Source organism: Lottia gigantea (assembly GCF_000327385.1).
Source record: "Lottia gigantea unplaced genomic scaffold LOTGIsca_42, whole genome shotgun sequence".
Classification (NCBI taxonomy): Eukaryota; Metazoa; Mollusca; class Gastropoda; family Lottiidae; genus Lottia; species Lottia gigantea.
Window position 1 is genome coordinate 957,156 of NW_008709463.1, and position 14,589 is coordinate 971,744.

A 14,589-nucleotide genomic window follows, 5' to 3' on the forward strand; every position below is an offset into this window, starting at 1 on the left:
GCATTTTATTGGTTATTGCTTCCAAGTCGTGTTGGAAGGAATGCAATTTATTTTCGTCGTCCTTCTTTTTAATGTAGCCTTATGTTATTTAATAAAATAAAAACAAAACCAAATGGGCACTGAAAGCAAAATAAAAGTTAAACATGCTTACCTTACGTGCCTCTTACTTCGGGACTGCTAAAATGGCGTTATAAATCAGAAGTAATTTACTTCGCCAACCCTTAAAACTCAAATATGCAAATTCGATTAAATCGTTTTTTTTTTAAATATTTGACTTTAGGCAAAGTAGGTTGTGAATGATTGTTATCGTCATTCTAAAATATTATATCCCTAGGTTATAGGTAGGTCGATAATTGAGAGACTATGGTCCTTACTAGTCCGTTACTGCACTTACTTGAACCATGTTATAAATCAAATGAATTGAGTTTTACTTCCTACAATGCTGCACCTTATGTACTAATAAAATGCGATATGCGATGGGGGAAATATCCAGGACCGTGACATTAGCCTTTTTTTTTATTTGCATCTGTCGAGGGGTCTTTAACGTACACAGCCTTAGCACACGGGGCCTCGGTTTATTGTCCCATTCGAACGACTAGACGCTTTTGCCATGTCAGCTCCTCCGACCCGACAAAGATTGAATGAGCCGTTTTGTCATTGTATCTCTGAATCACTTTTCAAAATGAAAATCTGGCTTCTTGTACACATACAACGAGGATCTATCAACTGCCATCATTGCTATTAAGGGACGTTTTCAATAATATAATTATTAATATTAATCTTAATAAGGTATATGGATCCTAGTTCGAAGAAAGCCTCACCAGGTAGCAGAGCTCGTTTAAACGATTTTATCCACAACTATCTCCAGTCCAAGCTCGACAAATTTGACAGATACGCAACACTTTTCCTTAAAAATGAATTATCCATTATAAAGCAATTTAAAATTAATTGAATTTGTCTAGACCGATTCAGAAAATAATAAAATACACAACGAGAAACAAATAACTATTATTCAATTTCAGTCAAATATTTGACACGAACAATTCCTTGAATAGAAATACATTTAAAGGTCTGTAATCGAGTAGCTTCCGAGTTATAAAACTCCTGGGGGAAAACATTTCTTTAGAGCTGGGGTTTTCAACCTGGGGGGAAAAAATTTGAAATTTTAGTGGTGGTAATGAGGCAATTTCTAATTGCATAATATTTTGTAAAATTGTAATTTAATGTTGTCAGGCTATATTCTCCAATATGAAAAAAAATTCAGGGAAAGTCCCTGATTTAGTGAATGCAACATTGAATACGTTTAAAGTTCCCTCTCACCATAGCGATCACAGCATATTGATGTGATTAAAACAAAATATGGTTCCGAACATAATTCTCTTGCGACTAAGTACTCAACAACTAATGCAGGTGATCGTAAGTTATATTTATAGAAGGTTGGATTTTGTGAATCAAATTGAAGTAATGTAGCGAGATCATAGCTTCAATTTTCTACTCAGTTACCCCCCTTGAACAGTAATTCATAACATTTTTTCAGGACAACCTACTGTTTACAATTCGCATTTTACAAATATTCTACTGAGTTACTTCCCTTGAAGTATATTTCAAGTAACTTTCTGTATTTGAGGATGTATATGTTCCACTGCTCAGTGAGAGCTTATGAAGCCGCCTTTTTATTTCGCAAATACGCATATCCGCTTAATTACAGCTATTTTCATTTTATTCAAAACTTGCTCGGATTGACCAGCCAGTACGTGATGTTTCTTTCTCTTTGCGATTGAAGAGGTAAATTCTAAAGATCTCGTTATTGATATTCTCCCATGCATGCAAAGACGAAAATAGTCATTATATCGCTTTTCGAAAATAGTCAAAAAAAAAAAAAAAAAAATTCCATCTGTACACATAATAATAAATAAAAATTTAAAATATTTGTCATCCAGTCATTTTCCCCTTGCTACAAACAAGATTGTTTTTAAAATTTAAATTAATTCTAAAGAAAATGAAGAAGCGTATCTCCTCTCTATCAAAGGACTAAATTGAAACATGTTTTAGAAAATTCAATACCCCGTGTCTATCAAAACGCTTAATTTAAAACATTTTATTTTAGAGGTACAGAATTAAACATTTTTAAGCGTATTGATCTTCTTCCTGTCATCCAGTGGTTATTTCAAAATATAATCTTCGTTTCTTAAGCAGCATGATTCCTGAAATTGTAATATGGGATAAATAATTTGTACATTACCCCAGACACCTGTCTTTGAGGCCCGACAGTAGTTCTGAATTTTGACTTGTGAATTGATTGAGGATGTGTACGATTTGAATTTTTTTTTTTTTGTACTTTCATGAGTCAATGTAAAATATAATTTCAGAAAATTTTTAAAGTGATTCTAAGGAGGGTTTCTAACAGATTTACCATTCATAACTTTTAAAACAGATGTCTGTGGTTCTTGCAATTCCAAAACTAAGCGTTTCATGATGTAACTTTTATGAACAAGTCTAGGTATACAGTCGTCAAATACGATTAAGCATTTCTATATTTACAGAATCCACAGACATCTGAACTGATGCCATAAATAGAAGGCATAAATGACTCCGATACACATAAAAATTAGAAAATCTCTTTATAAACCCTTTCAGGTTGTCTGCCCGTTATTCAAACCAGAAAATCAGTTAACACTTACGAGCATACTGACAGGAAAAACATGTTACAGTTCATGAATGTTGGATCATAACCAAGACCAGGTTTACATTCGTGCTGTTTCTTCATGCCACCGTAACAGTGAATATACTGTCTGCAATTACCACACCTGGCAAAGGTTCCTGTTTCTCTCACTACACATTGATCCCGACAATTGATGTCTGGAAAACATAAAATCAATAAAAACGACTTTAAAGGCATAGTTCGACATTTTTAGGGGTTGATTTGGGTCTTGAATATATGTTATAAATAAATTAATTACTGACGAACCGAAAACGAATCCCGATATAGTCTCCAGAACTAGAACATCGCGAAAATCTCATAATCCCTTCAAATATACATCAATCTAGAAATGTCTAGAAAAATCATCTTAAATGCGACGCAACAGTCGACACTGCAGCATGTTCAAGGATATTACAAACGGGCATCGTGTCGGTCAAAATTGCAATCAATATCTTCACTAATAGAACAGTTTAAAGAAAATGGTCCTCTGGTCGTTTTTTTAGACTTGTATGTTCAGTACATCGTACATCCTCTATTGCATCTTTCATACGACACAAATAGTCGATTGTCTAGCGTGACCTCTATATCTAATGTGTTGATCATACATAAGAAAATAAGCATGAACCTTACGGCTGTATATTAATATTAAAACATATTAAAATGTATACACATGCCATGTATGCCCTCAAAATGCACTTAATACTCACCTAAGGCTCTTCCGTCTAACGTCTGTATCATTACAGCTAAAGTCAAAACTATTAACAATTTCATACTCTTAAAAAAATATTCAATTCGTTCGGTAAAAATGACACAATATGTCCGAAATTTTGTAAATTATGTGCGGCACGTTTGTATGTATTTTTGATGTACGCTCACTATTTTAAGCCCTCACGCAAATCAACTTAATTATGTGTGTCTATGCCAGTACAAAGTAGAAGAAAAATAGGACGTAAAACTCCATTCATTTCATTTGGTACAAGTAAGTAAAGATCACAGCAGAGTCGTTCCTTGCATTCAATAGTTTTAACATTAGGTACAATAAAATACGTAATAATCAAAATCTTACCGAAGTTTATGAAAACTGGATAGTTATTAACTCAAAAGAATGATGGACAATATATACTATAATATGGTAATTTGCAAGTGATCAAATTTTATCTCTAATTTCCCGATAGGCACGTTGCCTCTGAGTCACTGCATTAAAGATTTTGTTTGCCTCCCAGCACACTTATAAATTATTGTTTCGTGATTTAACCCTTTCAAAGATAAAACTTTTCTCTCCTCGAGGTTCTATTTTTATTTCTAAGAATATATCGGTTAACCCTTGAATAAATTAAGTTGGTACATTTATTTTAGGAATGGGTTAACGTCATCTGATTTATATTTATATTGCGTATGCAAATGAAGATATCGCCAAGCCCTATTGATGTAGTATGTCGACGAACATACACCAGAAGCGGGTATAAGTCACTTGTAAGTTCAAAGGTTTTTATATAAATATTCATTGAAGTCGACTCTTACCAGTTTTTGTTAAATTTTGAATTAATAGTGAAAATTGACACGTTAAATTGTTTAGGGCTGCTTGTTTACATTAGAATGTAACTCAGCAAGATAAAAATCGCAAATTATAAAGCTAGTTTCAATGACTGATTTTCTATAATTGTTCATCAGGGATTGTTTTTGACTATTTTGTGTGTAATTTAGAGCAGAAATACGGGCCGTGGAACCAGGCAGATTTATTTTACGCTTATACTCATTATTATTCGCTGATACAGAAAACTTCCGAGAGTCTTACCGGGTTTTGTAATCAGTTGCTTCCCTTGAATAATTATCATGAGGACTCACTCCACTAATTCATTTGCCATCTCTTCCCATGTTAAAACACGAAATTCAACCTTCTATAACTTTTTCCAGAAATCTCGTTGAAAGCTTTCCAATATGTCGAATGAAAGCCTGACCAATTCTCAATGTCTCCTAAAAAATTCATTATATGATGACCATGAAAATTTTGAGCTACTAAAATTGAAAGTAGACTACTACCGGTTATACTCATCCGCTAGAGTTTGGCACTTCACAAAACGACTATTTTTAGAATTAGCCTTCCGCCTTTAAGTCTCTCATCATCTCACCAAATCTGAAAGATAATGCAATTTCAGACATCAAATTCCAAATCTAGACCAAATTTTACCCAAAAATAGGCAGGCAAAAACCCCAAAAGGGAGAGAGAAAGAAGATTTCTAAAAATAGCCTGGACTACATTCCTATACAATCATTTGCATAAAATGTTTTAGTGGAGTGAGTCCATGAACTGCATGCTATCAATAATATTGTCATCAGTTACCTCCCTTGAACTATAAAAATTAGATCTGTCTGTGATCTTAGTAAAGAATACAGGAAATGGAAAGTATCATGCAGTATTGACTCATCTAACGATTTTATTAGCTGTTACTAATATGTTGTATTTGAATTCGGGTCCTGTTTTGCGGTTCGGATTGTTAGTAATTTCTTTATCAAGAATGGGGAAAAAGCTTGGATGCCTAGCATATATAATATCTTGCCTCGCAAGTCTTTCAAATGATATATGGGAAGACAAAAACCAAATTTAATTAGTAATATTTATTTCATGCTATAATCAAACCAATGATAATCATATGGACAGGGTTGAGTTTCTGGGTGTTAAATTTTCTTGGCAGCAATCCTGGGTATTTTATCTGAAATGTAGGAAGATATCAAGGAAAATGTCAGGACAGTTACTAGGGTCTTTTTTCATTTTTCATTTTATCATTTATGTGAAGGGAATATCAGCTTCAAGCTAATACTTTGATGGCTCTGCATTTCCCCGAGATTGGGGTACAAATAAGGGACAGTTTGACTCAATGGGAGACAATTGTCGAGGTTGGAATTCAAAATTGAAGCCTCCCATGTAACGTTCCCACACAAGAAATTGTCTTTGCTTTGCGTTGTTAAAAATGGTCACATGCGTTCACTCGAAAATTTGCTTTTCAGGGGGACTTCGTTTGCTTTATTTTTGCACGATACCCAAATGTTCTTCCCAGTCTGATATGAAAAAGGTGATGTTTACAATATTCTGGTTAAAATTATTTCATTAAAATTTAGTATTTTGTTATATCGGTAAAACAAAAGAAAAGGTGTAATAATATAATAATATATATTCAAACGACTGTATCCACCTTTTCACTAACAACATAAGATAGAAAGGTTAGTATTGACGATAAGAACATAGTGGCTGGTGTATGCGTTAGAATTATACGAGTTGTCTCCCGTAATAACTATTTCACCTAAAATTCAACAGTACAGAACAAGACATAACATGTCTAGACGCCAGACGGTTGCCACTTTTGAAGGGTTATTAATATATTAAAGTGTGTTATCGATCGGAATACACTTATACACATTTACTTGTAGACCATCAAGATCTTACAAGAATTAAATCAGGGTCATTTCGGAGAACGGCGAATAATTAATGGGAGTAACAAGTAAAGCAATGGCTGAATGACTAATTTTGTGGGGAGTACAGTTACAATAACCACTATTACCAGTAGCGTTTCTACGAAAGGGGGAAGTGACAGAAGAGAGGGTGAAAAATATTTACCATTATACATACTGAAAGAATTGCCGGTGCGTCCCCCTGGAAAATTCTGTGACCCCTTCTCGGCCTCCTCACCTAATGTTTCTCACATCATGTATTATACTGACCAGAGATACTGTAAAGAACTTACTGACATACTGAGTGAGGAATCATTTTACAACCCAATGCATTCGTATCGAAACCCAGGTCTTTATGGCATTGAAGCAGCTTCTTGACGGCCTCATTACATTGCAGATATTGTGTACAGTTACCACATTTTACAAAGGTACCCTCTGTACCATCACAAACATCTTTACACCTGTTTCCTTTTAAATTAAAAAGAAACAGAAAATGAAACTTGCCAATCGTCAACGTAAATATTACCTTACACATTCTCGGGTTGGAATTTTGTAATTCCATATTAATCCACTCTAGTCCCCTTTGGCCTGCATCACTACCATGGAAACAATATGGTTCTTTCGATTTCTAGGCCTCAAGAGACGCATGCACTAGGTCGTGGTTTCCAATATCAACCGATAATCTAAAACTTTCAATTTGGATAACCTTGTATGTATTTTATAATTGACACAAAATTTCCACGCACAAAGGAATTAAATATCGTCCAATGCGATTATTTCGAAATCCAAAAGAACATGATGACAAACGAGATACCTACCGACTGGCCTACCGGACACGGCCTGTATGGTCACAACCAACGCTACCAGAATTATCAGCTTCATATCTAGAAATATATTAATCTATCTATCTATCATTAAGCATCGAACGCAATACATTTAACCAAAGAAATTTTTTACTCCCCCCTCTCTCTACTGTCAGAGTGATACCTGAATTCCAGAGCTACACCCCCTACAGTACTTAGGTAAGTAGTGTTCAAATACACAAAACTCAAGATCATGTGGCAGAATGTTACAAAATGGGATAATCTTGTTTATCAGCTCATTATCAGAAAGGCGAAAACCTCATCAATTTCTTATTTAAAGGTAATATGTTAAATCAAAAATCTGGGTCGGCAACAGTAAAGCATTGACTTTAAATTCGGAATAATGATAGCAAAATTCTCAAAAATGCAAAAAGAAAAACTTACTCAATTGTTAATTAGGTACTAATAGTCAATCCGTTTAGAAATCAATCTAAAATTACACTACAATAAGAAGAATTTGTAGTAACCTTTGGGCATTTCGTGAAAGATAATTATCGACTCTTTTGGCTTAAAGCATTTACGTTATCTTTCAATTTTGGGAACTTTTTAAATTAAGAAATATATGACTTCAGGGAAAAAACGTAAATATAATTGTATTATCTCTATTTTTTCGTTTATGTAAAAACATATTTGCTTATGGTTTTAGAGATTACATTGATTTTATCTTGTTATTTTATGTGAATCAGAGATAAACCTCCAGATATCTATGGTATCCGTTTTACGCAACAAATTTACCACATTATGAATGTGCCTATCACAAAACCCATTAAAACCAACAACCCTTACGCTGTTGGCGTCACAAATTGCGTTACTTGATCTTTTATGGCCAAAACAATGCGATAAAATATTAAGCAAAATATGTCCAGTGGGGGTATAATTCCATTCACCCGTTGGATTTTGATTGACGATGGTCTGCAGTTGGTCTTATGAACCGTGTTTATGATAAGAGAGACAAAAAATGTTAAGTGGCGCTACATATGTCAATGTTTCGAGAAGAGATCACAAATGCTTCTATCAAACCATTCCAACTTGATGTGAATAATTGACAGGAAACCGACTGTAAAAATATCATCTTAACCTATGCTGAGGTCAAAACTTGATTTGATTTTCAGCTATCAGTACTACTTATTAGACTAGGATCTGATGCCCATTTAATAAACAATTACAGACAGTAACATGCAGTGTTGTATTGTTATCAACACTGAAGCAATGAAATGTCATGTATTTCAGAGCCACATGGTTAACTGTGATATAACTGCAATAATGAAGTCACGATGGTCTTGTACATACGATGCTTTGACTTGATGACTCGATCATGTGAGATTTGCTTTGGCAGATGGACTTCATGATTGGATCTGTACACGTCAATTTTGCTTTGACAGGTGGACTTGATGACTCGATCTGTACACCTCAGTTTTGCTTTGACAGTTGGACTTGAAAAGTCGATCACGGCGGTCACAATGGAATGGTCTTTAAATTGATCGAATTGCATTTGTTGAAGTAATTTAACGTAGGGGGAATTGTATATCTATAAGGCCTTTATAGACATGCCTGGAAGTATTTAATATCAGAGGATATTTTTATTCCATCGTGTAAGAAAAAGTAAGAAAATGAAATTAATTTAATTTATTTAACATATATCATAAACGGCTGGTAGTCGGTTGTTGGTGTTTCAAGTATTTTAAAATGCACTAAAATGGAAAATAATGACTGATTTAACTAAAGAATATATCTCTATATTAACGAAAATAAATATTGCTCAAAACATCAATTGTAGAGTGATATAGATATACCACTGTTAAAATAGTGCTCAATACATCAATTGTAGAGTGATATAGATATACCACTGTTAAAATAGTGTTCAATACATCAATTGTAGAGTGATATAGAAATACCACTGTTAAAAAAGTGCTCAATACATCAATTGTAGAGTGATATAGAAATACCACTGTTAAAAAAGTGCTCAATACATCAATTGTAGAGTGATATAGAAATACCACTGTTAAAATAGTGCTCAATACATCAATTGTAGAGAGATATAGAAATACCACTGTTAAAATAGTACTCAATACATCAATTGAAGAGAGATGTGAAAATATTATAACAAAAATTGAAACAATGCACATACAACTGACCTATTCAGAATGCGTTCTTACTAAAATATTTGGCGTGTACTTTTTCTTTCCTGTGAACACAAGCTCGGATCGTTTGTTGAAGAAGTGTGCTTAGGAACAAGTATTGTGGAAAACCGTTTTTCGTTCAGTTCAGATTCATCTATTCCTTTACGATGCTGCATTCCAAGCACGGAAATATGAAAAATGATCCAACAAGCTAGCTGACCTAAATTTCTAGTCCAACTCCTTCCTTTGAAATTTGACTATCTACTTACCCACAAGTTGTCTGTGTTGCCAAAGCACATGTTTGCGAAGTTATGTCAAAATATAATCCAGGGGCACATATCTGCTCACTAGCAACGTTCTGGGCGCAAATAAACCAACGCGAACAATCCTGACATTTGGGAAAAAGTCCGGCTGCAGAGACACCAACGCAGTCTTCAGTACATTCTGCAGGAGCTGAAAAAAACAATTTTAAGTTAAATTTAGATAAAATTTACATACACTTTATGGATAGGGAACGTCTTACAGAGTCATGAAAAGTGGTTTTCATACAGCTTCCATTAGCACTGCTTCTGCTGTGTTTCCCGATATTTCAGAAATATTGGACACGATTTTGACGTCACTATTGCAAATACAATTCAAGCCAAATATTTCTTTTTTAGTATGTCAATATGTAATATAACATTCCATTTTGAAATGCTCTGGCCTATATATCGTTGCATTTCAACAATGGTTTCTCAAAGAAATGGTCTCTCACCGAACAAAAGAAAATGTGACGTAGCTAGTGATGTTACAGGCGAAGTTATTGGTGAAGTCCTTGGTGACGTCACTGGTGAGGTCACAGGACTAGTAGATCTAGATATTTCTATTCTGTGGAGACAATAAAAAATAATGTACAAAAATAAACGTCATCTGAAATGACATGAGACAAGTGAGATACGAAGTTAATAAGAATTTTGGGGATAACTTTTTTGAGCTAGTGCGGCTGTGTTCGTATGTGGAAAATATCTTAAATCAAGATAACAATACATGTGTAGCCTTGGCCAAGATTTTCGTCAGTGGTAATTTAAACAGGATTTTGCCTGGTGGAAATATATACCATACGTACCCTCCACAAACACCACCTTCAACAGTTGTACACGTAGCAGTTACAGAATCAAATATCAATTCTCCAGTACAAGTTTGTGGTAATGATAATCCATTAGCACATATAATATAATCTACACAACTTCCACAAATAGCAAAGATTCCTGTGGCTGATGTTTCCGTACAACTGCTGATACAAACTGAATAGAAAAAAATATATAAAATAGAACCTGAAACATGATGTTCCTCAGAATCTGACACTCGAATCGGGTAAAAAGTGTCTGGTTAGTAAAGACTACGTGATCGTCATGTGGTACGCAAGTCCGTGCAATATATTCGGTGTACTGATTGTCGGCATTACAACAGTATGGCTTGTCTCGAAAGTTTCGGTTCGTATTTGTGTCTCTGATCTGTAAGAGCATGTCTCCCTCTCGCTATCGAAGGTATTGTTGTATGACATGTTCTCCCTTTTAAAAAATAGGAATTAACCGTATTATTATCTCAATTCCATCATCAATAGCTGTAGAAACACTGTGATCATCAAACTTTGGACGTATTTTGTAATTGATGTAGTATCATGGGATTTGTCTCAACTGGCTCAAATGATCTCAATTTGAGCTATATAATATTATTACAGTGGTGTGCAGTTATTACAGAAATCATGAGTTCTACCAACCGCTAAAGTAAATAGTTAGATGAATACATAAGTATAATCTAAACAATAGTTTTACCGGGATTAGGTGATGTTGTTGGACTTGTAGCTGGACTGGTAAGAGGAGAAGTTGCTGGACTGGTTACCGGAGATGTTATTGGACTGGTAACGGGTGATGTTACTGGACTGGTAACCGGAGATGTTACTGGACTAGTTATTGGAGATGTTACTGGGCTGGTAGAGGGAGATGTTACTGGACTGGTTACCGGAGAAGTTATTGGACTGGTAACGGGTGATGTTACTGGGCTGGTAGAGGGAGAGGTTACTGGACTTGTAACCGGAGACGTTACTGGACTGGTAGAGGGAGATGTTACTGGACTAGTTATTGGGCTTGTAACAGGAGATGTCATTGGACTGGTAACAGGAGATGTTACTGGACTTGTAACCGGAGACGTTACTGGACTGGTTACAGGAGCAGTTACTGGACTCGTAACTGGTGACGTAGTTATTCTGAAAAGCAAATACACCTTGTATACCTTAGTATCAAATTCCTTGTTCCATCAATAAATTTATTGAGGGAGAAGCCGATGACAAGAATAATGGCAGGAAACATTGGTCTATTTTCAATTCACATGCCAGTCCCTCTAGCACTAAGCCATATATTCAGCAAACACAGTGTTACACAATGGCAGTTGTCATGCAGATGAAGATAAAAGTATGAATTCTCATTGTGAAAACTTCCACTTAGAACAAGATAACAACCAAACCTTATTCTCCGAAACCTCAATAAAATTCAGATTTAAAAAAAAATTATTGGACAACCAAACTAAATTTTAAATCAATTTTAGTGATTAACCAATCAGATGACTGGAACACTAAAAGCATTGGAAGTCAGGAATAAGGTCTCTGAATCTTATTCCATACAGTAAGGTTTATGTAAACGATGCATACCCTCCACAAACACCACCTTCAACAGTTGTACAAGTACCAGTTACAGAATCAAATATCAATTCCCCAGTACAAGTTTGTGGCAGTGATAATCCATTAGCACATATAATATAATCAACACAACTTCCACAAATAGCAAAGATTCCTGTGGCTGATGTATCCGTACAACTGCTGATACAAGCTGAATAGAAAAATATACAACCGATAAAATAGACATAAAAATGTTAATTGTTTCACGATGTGCGACAACTAAAACAGAACCTGAAACAAACTCTTCCTCAGAGTTTCAAGTTGTGCGACCTTCGGATATCTAGACAGAACTCGAAACATGTTGATGTCCGATATTCAGACATCGACTTGGACCACTGCAGTTGTCTGCAGATCGCAAGGCGTCACACTCTGACGAACAACATGTTTCGGGATCTGTTCTGACAATTCTCTATCGCTCTTCAATTGATGTATTGATCATTATTTAAAAGTTCAACCATCGTCACTTCCACAGATAAAGTGGACAGCAAAACTAATAAATATTTAAAATATGTGCTTAGTCTGAAAAAAGTCATACCGGGATTTGGTGGAGATGTTACTGGACTTGTAACAGGCGACGTTGGTATCCTGACAAATTAAAAAACAATTAATCAAAAACAACGAATATACTGTAGAAATTATATCGCCGTACGATGAATGCAACAATGTTTCTCTATGTCCGTCGGACCTGTATATGTCAGATTGCATCGTTATTCTGTCTTTTTGCACCGTCAATCGACGTGGATTAAGGTTTAAGTTCCTACCGTTACCATCGTTACCCTTAATAGATCAAAGATAATAAACCACTATAGCGCGTGAAGCAGACCACTCCTGCTCTTTTCGAAACACCTGATGGTACTTCTCTTTTGCGGAGTCCACTACTATAAACTTTAACTTTCGATTTTGGGCTTATTTGGATGATATTTTGATTAAGGGAATACTTTTACTTGTACGGATTTTTTTTCTTATTCCATACAATGAATTATGCGTGTATCATACATACCCTCCACAAACACCTCTTTCAACGGTATTACAAGAGCCACTAACAGCATCAAATATCAACCCCCCAGTACAGGTTTGTGGAATTGCTGTTGCACCAATACACGTAACATAATCGACACAACTACCACAGATAGCATATATTCCCAATGCCGTGCCCACAGAACAACTGTTAATACACTCTGAATGGAGAACAATGTGACGGATTAGATATAGATTGTACAGCTTTGTAATTTTGGCGAGACAAGCATGCATGAGCAGGGGCCTATCTGGAAAACGATCGAGGACGGGAAAACTAGTGCGAGTGAATAATTGAAGTGTTCTTTCATCAATTGTTTTGGAAGCTTTGACACTTTCAAAGCGATGTCAACATCAAAGTAAGAAGCTTTGTTGTCTGTGCTTATTCGATCGCCAATTTAAAAAAAAATTTAAAAAAATTTAATACATATAATTTAAAGCATTATACCCAGAATTGATGGCGAAGTTACGGGTGATGTTACAGGACTGGTTGAAGGAGATGTTGCTGGACTGGTAACAGGTGATGTTGGTATTCTGGCAAGTAGAAATGGGAAATTAAATAGGTCAAAAATAATAAACCAGATTCAACTTTGCAATTACATCAAAATAAACTAGTTGTAGCACAACTAAGCTCCACCTGCTTTCCTTTTAGATTCTTTTTGGCTTTTAGGTTAAGTTAATCAAGTATGGTTTGCAGAGAAATTGCTGATAATAGACCGTGGTTTTCCTCGAACACACATTTTAAGCGATTTATTTCTTACAAGCATCAAAGGGAAAAAATGTAATTTTTGTTATGATTACACTTGTACTATACATACCCTCCACAAACACCTCTTTCAACGGTATTACAAGAGCCACCAACAGTATCAAATATCAATCCACCAGTACAAGTTTGTGGAATTGCTGTTGCACCAATACACGTAACATAATCGACACAACTACCACAGATAGCATATATTCCCAATGCCGTGTCCACAGAACAACTGTTAATACACTCTGAATGGAGAACAATGTGACGCATTAGTTGTACATCTTTTAAATATTGGTGTGGTGAGCAGAGGCTAATCTAGAAAATGCCCGAGGACAGGGTGAAGCAAAAATAAGAGGTGTCTCTCCGATGAGGCTGCCAGAGGCCCCAACGGCAACGAATTTCGGATGGCCCGCGATGAATTTAGAGTGCTAAATTTATACTTCAAAATAAGACCTTTCTTATGGGAAGGGGGCATGGCACATCACCTAAACACGCCACTGTGTTTAAGTTAAAAATTGAGGTGTTCTTCAATCTTCTAACCCGGGGACATCAAAGTAGACTGCTTTGCATACTTTGATTATTTGATTGCGATTGAAAGTAGCGAGAAAGTAAGCACTCCACCAGTTTCATCATCTTTAAGCGAATGCTTAATACTCAATCCCTTCAAATTAAGAAATTTATGATGTTACCAATTTCTAAAAATGTTTATACCCAGAGTTGATGGTGAAGTAGCTGGAGATGTAACTGGACTAGTCACGGGAGACGTTACTGGACTGGTTGAGGGAGATGTTGCTGGACTGGTTACAGGAGATGTTGGTATTCTGGCAATTAGAAATGAAAATTTGAGTAAAGGCACAAAGTATACTGTAGTAACAAGTTTGTCCGACGTCCTTATTGTAGAAATACCATGTATGCAACGATTGGCCTCGATATGTCGACCGGACGAGCATGTGTCAGATGAACTCGCAGAACACGTACGG

At 35.5% G+C, this 14,589-nt stretch overlaps 1 protein-coding gene across 1 annotated transcript; it reads right to left on the reverse strand.

Annotated features, from left to right (window-relative positions):
* Positions 1-9,396: 9,396 nt before the first annotated feature.
* LOTGIDRAFT_123018 (hypothetical protein) lies at positions 9,397-13,095 on the reverse strand (the record flags this gene model as incomplete). Its single annotated transcript, XM_009060396.1, has 2 exons — positions 9,397-9,584; positions 12,858-13,095. 2 exons carry the CDS (start codon positions 13,093-13,095, stop codon positions 9,397-9,399), a joined length of 426 nt encoding a protein of 141 aa, XP_009058644.1.
* Between the last annotated feature and the right edge of the window lie 1,494 nt (positions 13,096-14,589).